The 18,038-nt window shown below is 40.0% G+C and overlaps 1 protein-coding gene across 4 annotated transcripts; it reads left to right on the top strand.

Annotated features, from left to right (window-relative positions):
- Positions 1–221: 221 nt before the first annotated feature.
- Positions 222–6,171, top strand: GLRX2 (glutaredoxin 2). Of its 4 annotated transcripts, none has more exons than XM_034779406.1 (4): positions 222–446; positions 1,731–1,794; positions 3,931–4,107; positions 4,805–6,171. In XM_034779406.1, exons 2-4 carry the CDS (start codon positions 1,732–1,734, stop codon positions 4,949–4,951), a joined length of 387 nt encoding a protein of 128 aa, XP_034635297.1. In that variant the 5' UTR covers positions 222–446; position 1,731; the 3' UTR covers positions 4,952–6,171. The 4 variants fall into 4 exon arrangements, with proteins under 4 accessions (XP_034635297.1, XP_034635295.1, XP_034635299.1 ...); XM_034779404.1 differs by lacking the exon at positions 222–446 and adding an exon at positions 577–759; XM_034779408.1 differs by lacking the exon at positions 222–446 and adding an exon at positions 784–924.
- Positions 6,172–18,038: the final 11,867 nt, after the last annotated feature.

Below are 18,038 nucleotides of genomic sequence, written 5' to 3'. Positions count from 1 at the left end.
GCCCAAATAAATTTGTTAGTCTCTATGGTGCCACAAGTACTCCCTGTTTTTACTTTTAAGTCTGTTATTGAGTGTCCAGGGAGATTGAAGTGCTCTCCTTCTGGTTTTTGAATCTTACAATTCTTGATGTCTGATTTGTGTCCATTTATTGTTTTGCCTATACTGTCCAGTTTGGCCAATGTACATGGCAGAGGGGCATTGCTGGCATAAACTCACCCAAGAATCATCACAAACCTCACCACCTTCTGCTCCCTGTGCCAAGGCGTTTCTTTGACCTTGCCTTCTCTGACACCAATACATAAGAATGTGGCGTTAACACCTAACTGGCCTCTCCCAAAACAAGCTACTGCACGGTGCCCATCTCTCCCCCAGGGGACAGGAGCACGCAACCACCGGTTGACAGATGTGCCGCCCATCGCTTAATGCAGTAGCAGAAGGCGGCTCAGGTACCATGGCTGCGGAGGGGGGTCGGGTTGTGGATGAAGGCGGTTGGGGGAGACCAACAAATGGCTGCCGGGAGCGGAGCCGGAACTGCTCTCCCGGGCCAGCGCTGGGGGCGGGACGGTCCCTGGGCTCCGGGGAGGGAGGAGGCCGCGAGGGACGCGGCGCCTGTCGTGGGGACGGGGATCGCGCGAGACGCGGGCAGGCAGCGTGGCGGGCAGCCCAGCTCGCGCAGGAGGTGGCCGGGCTCCTCCCCCGGCCCGGCGAGCCCATGGTGGCCTTGCGGGGAGCCCTGCGCGCCGCCGGCAGCCGGCTCAGGTCCGTGCGGCGGGGTCGGGACTTCGCACCCACCAGGGGCCCCGGGGAAGGGCGGTTCTGGCCCCGCCTGCCTCGGCCTCTCCCCCCGGTGGGGTCGCCCGCTTGCTCCGTGGCCGCTGTGGGGCTGCCCCACTGTCACCGACTCCGTGTCGCCGCCGAGCAGGGGTACGGCCCGCGCCCAGCCTCGCCGCCCATCGGGGCAGGGCGGGCCGAGCCCCGCTCAGGATCTGCTCCCCTGGTGCTGGGCACTCCTAGCCCGGCAGGGAGCGAGCCAAGCCGGCTGAGCCTGCTAGCCGCCGGCAGCCGATCCCCCCACGGGGTCTGCCTGCCTCACAGCTCCCAGCGGCGCCGCCGCATCCGGGCAGATGCATCAGCCGAGCCCCAGGCAAACGGGGGACAGAGACACACCTCCTCCATACTATTACCGGTCTGGTCCCCTAGGACTGGAAGAGTTACACTGGTATAGTAAACTGGGGGAGGGAGATCGAGTATAGTTGTTGTTGTGTTAAGGATAAAGTTACACCCCTTTAAACTCTAGCCGGCAAACCAGAATAAGCTATACCAGTGCAGGTACCTTTGGATCACTGCAACTGAATCCTGGCTAGGGTGGGTTTGCCGCGTCAATTACACCAGCATAATTAAAGAAGCAAAGCATTCTAATGTAGAGAATCCCTTTGTTAGGTGGCATTTTAAAAAGTAATGTTTCTGTAATTCAGTTCAAAGTAATGACTGCTGTGCAATGCCAAAGCCTGCAAAATCGTGGGATACCAGTGGGTTTCTGATGTATGGATAGACTGAGTCAAACTGTCTCTGTTCTGATCACTTTGCAGATACGTAAAAAATGGGGTGGGGGTAGTGAAGTTGTTTTGACAGCCTTAGTATCATATTTAAAATAACTTGAGAACCATAAAAATGAGTGACAGTTTTTCAAAAAGAGGTTTTATAGGTCTATCTAACATTTTTATTTTTAGAATGGGAAATAGTCCATCTACTTCAATGGGATTGTCTAATGCTGCTACCGTGAACAAAATCCAGGTAAATAAAGGGGTCATTTATTATTCAGAAAGAATTATTATTTCTAGCCTTTGAAAAAGGAATAGTAATTTACTAACTTCCTTTTTTTTCCTAATTGGTACAAGGATTGCTTTTTTATTACATCAGGCTACAGAATCTGATCTGTAAACTTAGTCCAGTAAATAATGTATTATACTTTTGAACTCCAGTTCTGCAATCTAATCCATGTGGGCAGACCCTTATACTTTCATAGTGTCCCGTTTAAATCAGTTACGTTCACCACTGGTGTCATTATTAAATGATCAAGGAGTCTGGTGGCACCTTAAAGACTAACAGATTTATTTGGGCATAAGCTGTCGTGGGTAAAAACCTCACTTCTTCAGATTATTAAATGATGATGTCTTGGAGGAGGAGAGCGGTTAAATCCCATGAAACCAATTAATTAAGCAATGAGAGCTAGAAAATATCTCGGGTTTAGCTCCAGTAAAGTACACCGCTACCTCGATATAACGCGACCCGATATAACACGAATTCGGATATAACATGGTAAAGCAGTGCTCCGGGGGGGTGGGGCTGCGCACTCTGGTGGATCAAAGCAAGTTCAATATAATGCGGTTTCACCTATAACGCGGTAAGAATTTTTGGCTCCTGAGGACAGCGTTATATCGAGGTAGAGGTGTAATAGTTTTACATTTCTAGAAAGAACTTTATCCTTTTTTCCACATTCATCTTTTGACTACAAAGCCTGTCAGACCTGCATCATTTTTACCTTTAGGTGACTTATCACAGCCATGTTACCCACAGTTCTGTTATATTTTTGGGGATTCTTGGAAAGGTCCATCCTATCATGCCAGCCCTCTACAGTGTCCTGTTCCCTGGGGTTTATCATGCCTTGTCCATGGTCTGTCTTCAAATCTCTTTAGAGGTGTTTTCCTTGGACCACCCTTGCATTTTATCACCCAAACAATATAAAATTACACATGCACATTATGTTAAAAGTACATTATTAAGGTTACAAAATCAAGAACTCAAGTCAGGAAACGTCAGTATTAAGGTAGCCTGTCCCTCTAACTTTTGAGTGTGTTTTGGAGGAGAGTGCGCTTTAGTGGTCCCAAATGCTTCTGTCCATTACCCCGCTCAAGTGGGGGCCCCTTCTCACCCAACCTCTACAACTTGTCCCTGTGCCAATCCTCTCTCTTCCACACTCCTGGCTTCTCATCTCAGTCCCTTTCTTCTCCCCTACCCAGTCTCCACTCCTCAGACTTCTCATCCAAATCCCACTCTCCTTGTCCAGCCAGTCCTAGTTTCCCCTCCAGCTCCTTGTACTAGTCTTCTTGCCCAGCCAGTCCTGCTTCTTGGGTTATAAGGTCAAAAGGGGCCATTGTGAACAGTTAGAATGATCTCCTGCATAAGACAGGCTATACAATGTCCCTGAATTAAATTCTTGTTTGAACTTTTAGAAGGGTATCCAGTGATGGAGAAACTACCATAGCCCTTGATAAATTGTCCCAGTGGTTAATTGCCCTCGCTGTTAAAATGTGTGTCTTACAGAGGTAAAATAATACCTCGACTCCTATTCGCTATTCCTCTGATTATACATTCAAGAATTGTATTAGCCCTTTTGGCCATAGTGTTTCACTCAGAGCCTGTGTTGAGCTGATTATCCACCACCACCACGACACTCCTCCTTCCCCAATCCTTTTCAGACTCTCTTCTTCCCAGGATAGAGTCCCCCGTACTGTAAGTATAGCCTACATTCTTTGTTTCAAGATATGAACTTCACATTTGGTCATTTCAAAATACACATTGTTTACTTGTGTCCAGCTTACAGAGTGATCATGATCACTTTTTAACAGTGATCTAGCCTCTTCATTATTTACCACTTCCCCAATCTTTGTGTCTCTTGCAAAAATCAGTAATGATCTTTTGTTTTCTTCCAGCTCATTGATTAAAAAAATGTTAAATAGCATAGGGTCAAGAACTAATCCTTGCTGGAAACACCTACTTATAATTTTTGGAATTTGTTACCATAATGAAAAGACAAAACATATTGCTTTTGTCTAAGACTTTATCTTTAAGAATGTGATAAATTAATTCATTTAATTCGTACCCATGTGCAGAATACATTGACTCAACCTTTTTTTAAAAAAAATACAGGAAACCATTTCGGACAACTGTGTAGTGATTTTCTCTAAAACAACATGCGGCTACTGCAAAATGGCAAAGAAACTGTTCCAGGATATGAATGTAAATTACACAGCAATAGAACTAGACATGTATGAAAATGGAAGCCAGTTTCAAGACATTCTTCATCAAATGACTGGTGGCAGGACGGTGAGTACATCTTTTCAGACATAGTAACTAAAATAGAGGGGGGCTAATTCACTGAAGCAATAGCCCACCAATTGTGACCTCATCAGATCTTGCATGCTAGCTGCGTTGAACCTTATATATGAGCTCCTAAGTAAAACACAAGGTGCTTGAGGAAGCTGTAGCAAAGCTTCTGTAAGGTATCTCACATTCCTCATGGTGCTGACATACCACTCCAGAGTCATGATAGTTACTGTACTGCTGATCCTGCTGTCTTTCGGATGAGACTTTAAACAAAGGTCACATCAAAGACACAAAACTGAAATCCATCAGGGACACTTCTTGCTTGGGTAGAAGTGTTAGCCCCAGTATCCTGGCACCTTTTGCAATTACATTCTGCCTTTGTAACAATTACCTGTAACTTCATTTGAATCAAGTGTTTTTTCACTGCATGTTCTAAACCCATGTGAAAATGATACATATTACTTTTAAGGAGAAGGTGCAGTGATGCCTCTGTTTAATATAAAGCATCTCAGGACCCCTTTTATAGAAAATTATTATGGAAATGTAAGACTGTCCACTAATATGGTGCATCAAATAGCAAGTATGTAAAGTATAGCATTCCCAAGTTTATATGGCAGTGCAGCAGCATGCATGACCACACTTGTTTTTTAGCCTACCTCCAACAAAATAACTAATGTAATTTTTATATACTTAACAGGTTCCAAGAGTGTTTATTAATGGGGCTTTCATCGGAGGTGCTACAGATACTCAAAAGCTTCACCAGGAAGGCAAGCTGCTTCCATTAGTTCATCAATGTCAAATGAGAACAGCAAAAAATTCTGATCTGCCATGTAGCCTACCTTAGCCTTAGTTAAAAAAGTGCCCCTAATCTAGATATTAGGTACCTAAAATCCATCTTTAGGCCTCTAAATAAATGGCCTGACTTTCAGAGGTGCTGAGAACCCACAAGGTCTAAAATTAGGCCACTTATTTGGGGACCTAACTATGAATTTAGGTTCCAATTGTTAAGCACCCAAACTTGAAAATTTAGGCCTACGTGTGCAGCATGGTCTACTAAACTAACTAGGGTTTGGAGCGAATAATTCATCAATTTGAAATCATTTATCTAACACAGACATTACGGCCTTGGGCAATACTTAAACCCTCCCTGCCTCAGCTTCACCATTCATAAAATGGAAGTAAAAACAATTACCTACCTCACAGAGCCTTTGTGTGGATTAGTTAATATTTTTGTTACCATGCTTTGGAGACATAAAGGACAACATGTTTTAAATATATTAAAAAGTGCTACATGAGGGTCTGTGAAATAGGTGACAAACACAACTAGTGAAAACTTGCACTGCTTATCATCTTCAAAACCTTGTAGTATCCTATTGATTGTAATGTGAATTGGTTTGCTATACTTTCTAGCTAATTTTACTGTCATTGTGTTGGAACAAAAGATGACAGTGCAATTTAGTGTTTCCTATAAAATCACGTCAGTGCTAAAGATTGATTCATCTCTTTGTCAAATTATGTACACTGAAGACACTAAAAAGAACCACTTTTATTCATATGAAGTCTGTAGTTACTGAGATTTTAATTACATTTCTGCAAATGTAAAAGTTCAGTTAATAAAGGCAGTATCATGGTAAGCTACAGTAGTTCAGTTTTTCTTACAGTTCTGTATATATTCTCAAGTAACAGTTGGAAACTTTTTTAAACACACTAAGTTCTAATCACTTTGAGACACTTAAAAAACAGTCTGTTCTGTTTCAATAATGTAATAATGGTTAAGTAGTTTCAGGTACTACACCTGCTGCTGACTCCCCTGCCAATTTTAGTAGTTTAGTTGTTTTTAGATGTGGTGAAGGTCCAACATACATGGTAATAGTGAATCTGACTATATACAGGTATATAAGGTAAATAAAGCTTTTTGTCTAATCATTCAGGCACTATAATGTTACATGTAACTATAGTAAGTAGATTTCATATAGAAATATGATTTAAGTTAAATGTCCATCTGTGTTCAATTGTCTATATGCAATACATATGTACTTTTAAAAATATACGTTACATACTGACTTCACAGTTCCTTTGTCTAACTTTGAAATAAGCAGCTTTTTTTCTTTTTTGGAGGGTGGGGGGTTGCTTTCCACCTAACTTTTTCAGACCCTGACATATCTCACTATTATTTACTTACTACTTAAAGTCGTCATGCAAGATTGGGGAGATCTACCTCTGTTCCTGAGACAACAGCTCAGGTGCCACATGTGCTGCCCCTAGCTTTTCCAGCAGTAGTGTGAAATTAACTTTTTTGTCATTCTTTTTGTCATTCTTCCACTCTCCCACCAGATTCTGAGTACCAGCATGCCAACTGTCTAGAGAGCTATTACTTTGTTTGCTGCTTGGAAGATCTTTGAGCAGTCCCAGAGGGACTGAAACAATCTGTCTTTAGTCAGGAAGACAACATTGCTTCAGTTTATTCAAGTTCACCTCACAGTCATATGGGCTAGAAACGTCTAAAAAAATCCAAAAACAGATGGTTGAGCTTCTTGAAGTGCCAGGGAAAGCTTCACTCATCAGTTGCAAGTAGGTTTTAAGTCATGAGTTAAGTTTTGGCAGGGAACTGTTGGAGTAATGCAAACACAGTAATTTAACTAGCGTTAATACTAACAACACATGGTAAAGGCACCACCACTAGGTTGTCAGAGCTCCTGCAGTTCAACGGTGCACACTAATCAGGTAAATGCATGGCTCACATAACTTTTGTGCCATAACAAAACTTACTTGCAGAGGAGAGGCTTTCAGAGCAAATGAATAATAAAAACAGCCCGGGAAGTTGTGTAGTCCCTATGCACAATATTATAGGTCAAACATTGCAAATTCTATACTAATAGCTAGAACACTGTAAGATGCTATACTGTTAACAGCAGTTAATTAAAAAAGGGCAGATAGATGGTCAAAAAGGAATTTTCTGAGTTGAACAGTTAGTCACAATGCAGTCCTTGGGATAAGACACTGAACTGGGACTCACTCTTGCTTTATTTTTGGCTGTGCCACTTAAGTGTGTGACATGGGGCAATCACTTTACCTCTCAACTCATCTGTAAAACAGGGACAGTTGTATTAAGTTTCCTCTGTAAGGTGCTTTGAGATCTTTGGGTAACAAGCACTATGTAACAGCTAATTAGAGTAAATCTACCATATTTCTGCCACGCTTAATTCCTTTCCCTTTCAGTTCTTCATTTGTCAACCCACTTCCCCCTCAACTGTATGGTTCTGAACATTTCCCTGCTGCAGTGTGATAGACTCATCCCAGCATCTTATACACCAGCAGTTACATTGCAGCAGTGTAATAGGCACAGCTTGAGATACTCTTAAAGCTTCATCTTAGTATAAGACTGCACAGCTGTTGCAGGAAAGACAGCATTTTTTTTTTAAACCTCCCTTGGTTACTACTATCATGCATATCTGTCTTGTTACATAGATAGCTAGCAAATATAAGACTATCTTAAAGTTTGGTGCTAAATTGGCATGTTAGGGAGGAGCAGTTAATCATAAAGGATGCCTTTATAAAAAAGTTAAAAAAAAAAAAAAATTAGGTGTGTCAAGTTTAGTTTTCCTTGGCTTTGTTGTAAAACAGTATTGATGCTCTGACCCCCACAAGCTTTCCCTACCACTTTAGGAGGCCTTTAATTGAAGGCAATGTCAGATTTTTAACCAAAACATCCTTTTTTCTCTGTCAATTAAGCACTGGAATTAAATAAGGTTTAACAAAAGTTCTTAACAGACACAAAATCCCTTCCCCTCTTAAATGCTCCACTTCCAGTCTCAATCTTGTGTTTCATATGTTCTTCACTCATCATGCATTCTACAAGAATGGACCCACCCTGAATTACTAAAGCCAAACTAAATCAAGCAAAATTTTGGTGACAAAATCCTGCCTTTATATATCATAAAAAGAACCCAAGCCCATTTTATTATTCTTTGAAGATCATGATTAAGGTTGTTTGTGGGAAGGGGGAAAAGTACATACCTTAAATGTGTATTTCCATTTTTAAAAAACAACAACTTTTCAGTGTTTTTTAAATCAAACATTTTATATTCAAGTTTTTCCTCTCTCCCAGTTTCTTATGTTGATTCATCTCCACCTTACCTATATGTTTAGTTAAACTCTGAAAATCAAAAGGAGGCACGTAGCCACATACAACTTACTAAACCCTGTACCTAAGATGTACCTCACAAAGCCAGCATTATTTCATTTGCATCAATTCTCCAATCCTCCACAGAGCTTCTGGTGTTGCTAAGGCTTCTCCTGAGCTCTCCAACTGCATGTGCAATGGGTAGGTTCTTGCAGCTGTCTGAGCAGGAACATCACCCCTGACCAGTCTTATGTTCTCTCTGAATTTGAAGAGCAACTAGCAAAAGACTCAAACTATCATCATCTTTTTTAAGTGCATCAGAAGCAGGAAGCCTGCCAAACAATAAGTGGGACCACTGGACAATCAAAGTGCTAAAGCAGCACTCAAGAAAGAAAAGGCCATTGTGGAGAAGCTAAATAAATTTTTTGCATTGGTCTTCACTGCCCAAGATGGGAAGGAGACTTCCCACACCTGAGTCATTCTTTTTAAGTGACAAATCTGAGGAACTGTCCTATATTGAGGTGTCAGTGGATGAGGTTTTGGAACAAATTGATAAACAGTAATAAGTCACCAAGATTGGATGATATTCACTGAAGAGTTCTGAAGGAACTCAAATATGAAATTGCAGAACCACTAATTGTGGTATGTAAGCCATCACTTAAATCAGCTTCCATACCAGATGACTGGAAGAGAGCTAATACGATGCCAATTAAAAAGGGTCCAGAGGCAATCCTGGCAATTACAGGCCAGTAAGCCAGTTTCAGTATCAAGCAAATTCATTGGATCTGTAAAATTAGTAAAGAACAAAATTACCGGACACGTGGATGAACGTGATTTTTGGGGAAGAGTCAGCATGACTTTTATAAAGGGAAATCATGCCTCACCAATCTATTAGAATTCTTTGAAGGGATGGGGTCAACAAACATGTGGACAAGGGGGTTCCAGTGGATACAGCGTACTTTGCTAGAGGCTTTCTGGAAAACTGTCCTTCAACAAAGGCTCTTAAGTATACTAAGCAGTCATGGGATAAGAGGGAAGATCCTCATGGATCAGTAACTTATTAAGAAATGAAACAAAGGATAGGAATAAATGATCAGTTTTCAGAATGGAGACAGATAAATAAGTGTCCCCCAGGGATCTATACTGGGACCAGTGCTGTTCAACATGTTCATAAATGATCTGGAAAAAGGGATAAAGGTGGCAAAGTTTGTAGATGATACAAAATTACTCAAGATAGTTAAGTCCAAAGCAGATTGCAAGTGTTACAAGGGGATTTCATAACACTGGCTGACTGGGGAACAAAATGGGAGATGAAATTTAGCTTTGATAAATGCAAAATAATGCATATTAGAAAACAATCCCTATTCATTACACAGTCAAAATAATGGGGTCTAAATTAGCAGTTATCCCTCAAGAAAGGTCTTGGAGTCATTGTAGATAGCTCAATAGGCAGTGGTAAAAGAGCTACTAGAGTATTAGGAACCATTAGGAAAGGGACAGATAAGACAATAAATATCATAATGCCTCTATAAAAATCCATGGTACGCCCAAACCTTGAATACTGCGTGCCATTTTGGTCGTCCCATATCTAAAAAGGTATATTGGAAATGGACAAGGTACAGAGAAGGGCAACAAAAATTATTAAGGGTCTGGAAGAGCTTCCATATGAGGAAAGATTAAAAGGACTAGGACTGTTCATCTTGGAAAAGAGATGACGGAGTGGGGATATGATAGAGGTCTATAAAATCATGAACGGTGTGGAGAAAGTGAATAAGGAAGTGTTATTTATCCCTTCACATAACCCAAGAACTGGGTGTCACACAATGAAATTAATAGGCAGCAGATTTAAAACAAACGAAGGGAAGTACTTCTTCGTGCAACACGTAGTGAACCTGTGGAACTTATTGCCAGGAGATGTGAAGCTGCAAACTATACCTGGATTCAAAACAGACTAAGATAAGTTCATGAAGGATAGGTCCATCAATGGCTATTAGCAGGGCTGCCCGGGGGGGGGAGGAGGAAGTGGGGCAATTTGCCCCAGGCCTTGGGCCCCCCACAAGAGTTTTTCGGGGCCCCTGGAGCAGGGTCCTTCACTCGCTCTGGGGGCCCCAGAAAACTCTTGTGGGGCCCGGGTCCCCAGAGCTGCTTCTGTTTTGGGACTTCGGTGGCAATTCGGCAGCGGGGGGTCCTTCTGCCCCGAGACCCGCCGCTGAAGTGCCCTGAAGACCCGTGGCGGGGGGTCCTTCCGCCCCGGGACCCACCGCCAAAGTGTCCTGAAGACCCACAGCAGGGGGTCCTTCCGCCCTGGGACCCGTCGCCGAAGTGCCCTGAAGACCTGTGGCGGAGGGTCCTTCCACCCCGGGACCTACCGCCAAAGTACCGGGTCTTCAGCAGCAGGGGGTCCTTCCATCCCGGGACCCACTGCCGAAGCGCTGGGTCTTTGGCAGCAATTCAGCAGCGGGGCCCCCCACCCCCGCCAAAGACCCCAGTCCCCCTGAATCCTCTGGGCAGCCCTGGCTATTAGCCAAGATAGTGAGTGATGCAACCCCATCTCTGGGTGTCCCTAAGTATCTAACTGCCAGATGCTGAGATTGAATGATGGGATGGATCACTCGATGATTGCCCTGTTCATTCCCTTTGAGGCATCTGGCATTGGCCACTCTCAGGATACTGGGATAGACAGACCATTGGTTTGACTCTTTATGACTATTCTTGTGTTCTTATGTAGAGGGGCTAGTGCACAACCCTGGTGGTCCTACCCCTTGTGGCTCCCCTTCCTTCTCCTCAGACCCAGATAGACCCTTACTTCCCATGTAGGAGGTAGGTATCATTAACTGGCACCTCTCCCTTCCTTGGGCTTGGGAATAGAACGGATAAGAAGTTTACTTATGAAACAGTTCTAACGGAACTAATCCAATGGTTCAAGCTAATGTGGAACAAGGGTGTTCACATGTAGAATTTATCAGGAATAGCTATTTTGGAATAACTGCCCATGTTGACTAGCCTTTATTCCAGAAGAAGTGTCCACATGAGGAACTATTCCAGAATGGCTATTGAAGAATAGCTATTCCAGGCAAATTCCCCATATAGACAAGCCCTAAATAATTTCACTCAGAACTAGTGAAAAGTGCCACTCCTTGTCAACACCAGTAGATTGAAACGAATTTGGAGTTTGTAGGCTAACTTGTTGGGTTTATCTGGGGCACTTTCAAAAAAATTGAAATCTTTAAATCCCATCTCAAAGGTCATGACTGATTAACTTGAATTTTCATCCATCTGCTTCAGAAATTTAGAATAGATATGCTTTGACTGATGTTGAGATCAAAAGCGGGTTATTTGCTTAAGTATGGGGAGACTACTGTCAATGGAAGCTTGGCAGTGGCTTCCAATGAAGGATTTCAAAGGGCTGTATAAACACTAAGTGATGTAGCCTCACAATACCTCTAGATGGCAGTCAAGTTATTAACTCTGTTTTAGAAAACTTAAGGGGTGACAAAGCATTGTACTTCATGCTGGAAGCATGTAATTATTAAGCAAGTTATATAATATTCTGTATTGCACATTTCACACATCAACCAAAAAGATGGGAGGCAGGTGTTTTTATGGGTATTGAATTAATGTGTGGTGTATGCCTCAACTGAATTTTCATATTTCCAAATGCTCTGATTTCTTTAAAGTTTAACCTTAATAGTGAAGTGCCTGGTTTGTAAATGTGTTAAAATAAATAAAAAATGACAACATTCTTGTCAGAAATGTTACCCTAAATCACTGATATGAAGTTCCCCTTAAAATTTGTGTCTCAGAAGAAGTGAACAGTTGTTCACATTGTTCATGTAGGATGTTGTTCATGTTGACGGGATGTGTCAAACTGGATACATCATAGTGGTCAAGATTTTAAATGTTTTCCTAGAGACCATTCTTCAAAGAAGCTAATCTGGGGGCTGTTAAAGAGGGTTGTGTGCATATTCTGTTCAATTTCAGGTTATTTTAATATGATTATCTTCTAGACATTTGGGGGCTCAGATAACCCTCAAGAAATGTGGTTGCTTATTCAAATCTATGGAGGGCTCTCCACAAAGGTCTTCCATCTGCAACCAACTTCCCCTAATAGGCTACATCTATCTGTAATTGTCTTCCAGGATCAGGAGACAAGTTCCAATGAATTGCTACCACTCTCAAGAAACCTTACAAGAATAGGAAAGGCCTGTTTTCTGTCCAAACACTGCAATTTCCTGTGTTTACAGGAAATAGGTGGGCTGCTAACTTCATTGCTACTTCTCTTTGAGTTAAAGGAGATTTGGGTTTTGCCTTCCTCCCTCATTTTTCTGTGTCCTCCTCCTCCTCCATTATCCTGGCCACAAGATGTAAATCCAAGGCCTTGAGAAAATGGAATATACATTTTTGTGAAATTAGAGGGCATGTGTGCTGGGCAAGTTATTGATACCTCTCTCTCTCTCCAGTCTGTATTACAGAGGATCTGTTTTTCCAGCCCGGGCTGAGCAAACAACTACACACCATTTTCCAAATAAAAATCAAGATTACTGTTTCAGGATGTAGGCAGATTTTTGCTCACACCAAAATGCACAGCCATAGATTTAATATGAATTTGCCACCATATGAAAATAAATAACCAAACAATATAGTCTGCTATGCATAGACTTTATTTAGTAATAATATCAAATTCTACAGTCATAATGCAGTTTACTAGCAATATTTCACTTGCAAGTAAATGTCTACAAATAATAATTTCAGTATAATGTGCATCCAAGGCCAGGATATTGGTAACATCAAGACCCTGCAGTATTTGAGAAATGTTTTTAATATGCGAACAGGAAAGCATATCCCTTTCTTCCTCAAAACGGATCATTACACTGTTAAAGGTGCACTATTCACAATAAAAAAGGCTTAAGGCTGATGAATTTATAGTCGTCACTATTTGTATTAAAAAGTGGTGCCCAGAGGTTTAATTTAGGATTGTGGCCCCACACTGTACTGTACAAATTCACAGTAGGAGACAGTTCCTGCCCAAAGAGATGTAGCATCAAATTTCTCTTCAGAGCAGAGAAAATGATTAGAAAGAGACCCTGTGTAATTTAAGACCTGCATACTTATTCTCACAATACACTTAATCAGCCTGAACTTTTTAGGTTGCAATAATTTTTCAGTTTAAACAATACTCCCTTCTCCACAGTTTCTGGAAAGGCATAGTGCATCTTTAACATATATAAAGAGTTAATAACACACTGATCCCGGATATGTATTTTTATTATTATTATTATTGCAAAGTTTACTATATTTTGCTAAGTTCTTCACTGCCCTGTTAAGTTTTGATTTACAAGGACATATCCATCAAATTAAACACACACAAATGTATACCTCTCTCACTAAATAAAAATTATTTTGCACAAATGCTGATAAAGATTTTTCTTCTTTTTTTCCCCTCTATGTAGATTACTTAGGTCTGTTAATTAAAAACAAGACTTCAGATGAAGACTGGTAAATCTTCCCACGGTGTAAAAAAAATAATAGCATGCAAAGGCATTTTCTCAAGACCTTACTTTTCATTTTGTTACCTGTAAATTTTTTTTAAATCTTCCTAAAATACTAACCCTTTGAGTTCTATGCTCTAGAAATCTGAGGGAATTGTTAAGGCAAAATTCTATTAATAGTTCAGGAAACATGCTGTGTGCCTATAGATACTAATGAGTGCCAAAGATGAATGTGTTAAGGTACTCAAATGGTTAATTTTGTCATTATTTACCAAATTAAGGCTCTTCCTTCCAAAGATCTTTTCTCAAATGAATTTAGTTTTATTTTATAGAAAGTAGCACAAAGTCATATATATTTTAAAGTGAGGTTTCTACTCTAAAACATGATTTTAAATCCTGCATTATGGGGGAGGGGTGTTCCATGTTTATTGTTTATCAATGACTTCAGATCAAAACTGTACAGCTTACAATTACACATTGTTTTTCTAATTGCTAGCCTGCAAATTCAATTTGGGAGCCAAGAATTAAACACATACATCACCAATAATAAAAATTCTGCAATAGAAACTCAGTTATGTTGATCATGATGCTTGAATCAAACAGAATCAAGGTTTCTCACCCAGATCAAACTCTGCATTGCTAAAATGAGTAATCAACTGGGGGAGGAGGGAGAAACACTGTAAATCAGTTAAGTATGCCTATAGAAATTTGAAACACTCCAGATGCAGAACTTCTGCATAAGAAAGTGACTTTTAAAAACAATTATTTCAGTATCGTACTTTAAATGAGTGTAGTAGAATAGTCATTTTGTTACCTGTTGAGCTCAACTATTAAGAAGCTGGTAACATTTATTAGTTGGTACCATTTATTATTATTTCTATTCATTATTTGTCAAAGAAGTATTTTTACATGTTCTTACCTTTAAGTGTTACCATATGTTTATTTATTTAAACTTAAATTAAAAATGCAGAAATATCTGAAGGAAAAATGTCACAATATTAGAAACTATAAACCCACATGTAACACATACATATTTACAGGCATCATACCTCCTGCTGAAATTTGTTAAACTTAACCTCAATTTTAGGTATGACAAGCAGCACATATACCATCTTACTGACTTACCTTTTTCCCAGATCCCTCACTCAGATAATACTGTCAGTATTGCTGTATGCTATGCTATCTTATGGTATGGGAATAACTTCTACCTGTTACAAGAATAAGTCTGTTCAAACAATGTATTTACTGTACATATGTCTCTATGAAACCTTTGAAAATACGTAGCATAAATCTGTAAAAATGCTGAAATATTGTCAAATCAATTTAAAACACACTGTACATAAATTAAATCAATCTCCTTTCTGAAATTTCTGCCTACATTCTAGACCCAAGAAAACTGCATTAACCAATGTTGCAAAGCTGCCTATCTATCCAGAATATTAATTTAATAGTCCCCTTTATTATGGAAATAATATAAACTCGATATCATTTAAAAAGAATAGAGAGCATGATCACTATACAAACTATAGAAATAGAGTCTTTAAAATTGCACAAACGAATTTAAAATGATAATTTTCCAAAAATAAAGTCTATTAAAATCATCATACAGGTAGGTGTTGGATTATCTTTGAGAAATAGTTTCCAAAAAGAAAAAATAAGAAAAAAAACAGTTACTAACTTTCCATAACTGTTGTTTTTAGAAATGTGTTACTCATGTACATTTCAATGTAGGTGTGCACATGCTGCATGCACCATCGCCGGAAAGTTTTTCCCTCAGTGGTATCCTTCAGGTAGGCTATGGTGCCCCCTGGAGTCGCACCCTGATGGTGCAGTATATAGCACCCTGCAGACCCCTAATTTCCTTCTTGCCGGATAACTCCAATAGAGGGGTTAGGAGGGCATATTTTGGAATGGACATGAGCAACACATCTCAAAGAACAGTTATGGAAGGTTAATAACTTTTTTCTTCTTCGAGTGCTTGCTCATGTCCCTTCCAATTTAGTATCAGAGGGGTAGCCGTGTTAGTCTGGATCTGTAAAAAGCAACAAAGTGTCCTGTGGCACCTTAAAGACTAACAGATGTATTGGAGCATAAGCTTTCATGGGTGAATACCCACTTCGTCAGATGCATGACTTCCACCTACATTGGAATGGACATTAGCAAGCACTTGAAGAAGCAAAATTTATGCTACTGTACAATTTGATTTTATGTGCAATGATGTATTTCCTGTGTTTTACAGATCAGACTAGACGATCACAATGGTGCCTCGTCTGGCTTTATAACCTATAAAAAATCTGATCTAGTTGGTTACAAATAACTTTTCCTACAATTTGTATGTTAAAGAAATGAAAATTATTAAAGTTTTAAAATATTTAAGGCAAAATATTGTAAATAAAAGGAATGCTCTGGTGTTAGTTATTAATGAGGAAAGAGAGCATGCTCATCAACTTTACCAACCAACCATGATATTACTATAGTGCAGAATGAGATCAGAAGCACAAGGCAAATTGTGAAGTTAAATAGTAAAGATTAAAGACCAGAACAGAGATGGGGAAGAGAAAAAAAACCCAGTATCAGTGGGAGAACAAAACGGGGGCGAGGACAATAGATAGAACTGGCACAACTAGAGCCCCGGCTTGGGGCAGGCAGCCAACTAGCTACATGATTAAGAAGTGGAGTGTTTCTATAATGGATAACAATGGTTAGCAGAAGGTGCCTTTGTAGATCAAACATAGGTTAAAAAAAAAAAAAAAAATTCAGATTAATGTATATACATTTTAAACCAAGAATAATATAAGGTTTGTGCTGTATAGGCTTTTAACGACACCCTATTTTAGGGGCTTAAAGGAGTATAAAAATGTTGCTTATTATTACTGAACTATGTTTGTCTACAAGCTAACTGACTTAACAGGTGTTTTAGGCACCAAGTGGTTTTATGGCCAGTTACTTTACTGCTGTTTTATCAAACTGGAAGCTGAGTAGACTTATTTTTAGATTATCATTTCTATTTTTATTTCTATTTGTAGGTAAATGACATTTTTTTTTGTATTTAAAAAATACATGGATCTTAAATTCTTCTTCTTTATTGTAAGTCCAAATTTCTCAGTGTAAAACCCAATTCTTGACAACCTGTTAAGTTCCCTTTTAATTAACTTTTCTATGATATAGTTTAGATTTCATTATTTTAAATTAATGTTTGATATATAATTGGTATAAAATGTAAATAAATGAGGTAGAAAGGGAAAGGAAATTTAAGAGCTGGTCTACACTACTGCAGCAAGTTGACCCAAGTTACGCTAGTTCAGTTATGTGAATAACTTAACTGAAGTCGACGTAGCTTAGGTCGACTTACCCCGGTGTCTACACTGTGCTGGGTCAACAGGAGACGCTCTCCCGACGACTTCCTTCTCTTTTCTCGGGGAGGTGGAGTACTGGAATCGACTGCAGAGTGCTCTGCGATCGATTTAGCGGGTCTTCAACAGATGGCTAGATCGACACCGCTTTCGATTGCAGCAGAATCAATCTACTGGTAAGCGTGGACATGGCCTAAGTATTTTCAGGAAATACTTTTCCCCTGCCCCCAATTGTTTTTTAAAGAGCTACCCAAATTGGGATCTTAAATCAGGTTGTTGTTTTTTTGAAGTCCTAAATCCATATACATATTCTTCTAGCAATGGGACTACAGTTTGGGCTCTCTTGTCACAGCTCTGATCAAAAAAGCATCCTCTCGCAGTTTTGAGGCAAGCTCTTGGCGTATAAAATCCATGAGCACTTGATCACCCTTTTTGTATTTTTACTTACATATTATGCTTCCAGCTCTCCCCGCCCGCCATTTCTTTCTCAAAGCACAAGCCTGTCACCATTACATCCTTAAATATACACAATAGTTAGGTGTTATTTTCAGGTGTTAGGATAATGTTAGATATTTTTGAAATGCTTCCAAACCCCATTAGCCTCTTGCACAGCAGCACTTTATATTACAAACCCGGCTATTACTAAGTGTTTTTCATTCTTTTAACAACCCACGTATGTATTCTGTAGCTATCAATAATTCTAATGAAAATCTAGAACTAGCATGTGGGTTCCTAGTGAAATGGAAATTAACTTTAAAGCCTCTTTATTCAGGCAGGTATCAGGAAATCAAATCACACCCCTAACTGGATTGTTGCCATTGCAGACATTTGGACATATTCGCTTTGAAAAACTGAACTTAATTTCAAACTAGCTCTTAAATTTTCCTTTCTGTAATAAATCTCAGTGCACAATTATACCTCATTGTATTTTGTCTAGAGCCAAATGGAAACAAAGTGTTCCACCAA

This window comes from Trachemys scripta, chromosome 8, assembly GCF_013100865.1.
Source record: "Trachemys scripta elegans isolate TJP31775 chromosome 8, CAS_Tse_1.0, whole genome shotgun sequence".
In the NCBI taxonomy this organism is placed as follows: Eukaryota; Metazoa; Chordata; order Testudines; family Emydidae; genus Trachemys; species Trachemys scripta.
Note: the sequence above shows the minus strand (reverse complement) of the source record. Positions and strands in the feature narration are given on the sequence as shown.

Excerpts from the sequence above, each read along its gene's own strand:
- GLRX2 (XM_034779404.1), top strand. The coding sequence starts at position 713 with ATGGTGGCCTTGCGGGGAGCCCTGCGCGCCGCCGGCAGCCGGCTCAG. Across the intron at positions 760-1,730 it reads GCCGCCGGCAGCCGGCTCAG|AATGGGAAATAGTCCATCTA; the intron begins GTCCGTGCGGCG and ends TTTTATTTTTAG. Across the intron at positions 1,795-3,930 it reads CTACCGTGAACAAAATCCAG|GAAACCATTTCGGACAACTG; the intron begins GTAAATAAAGGG and ends AAAAAAATACAG.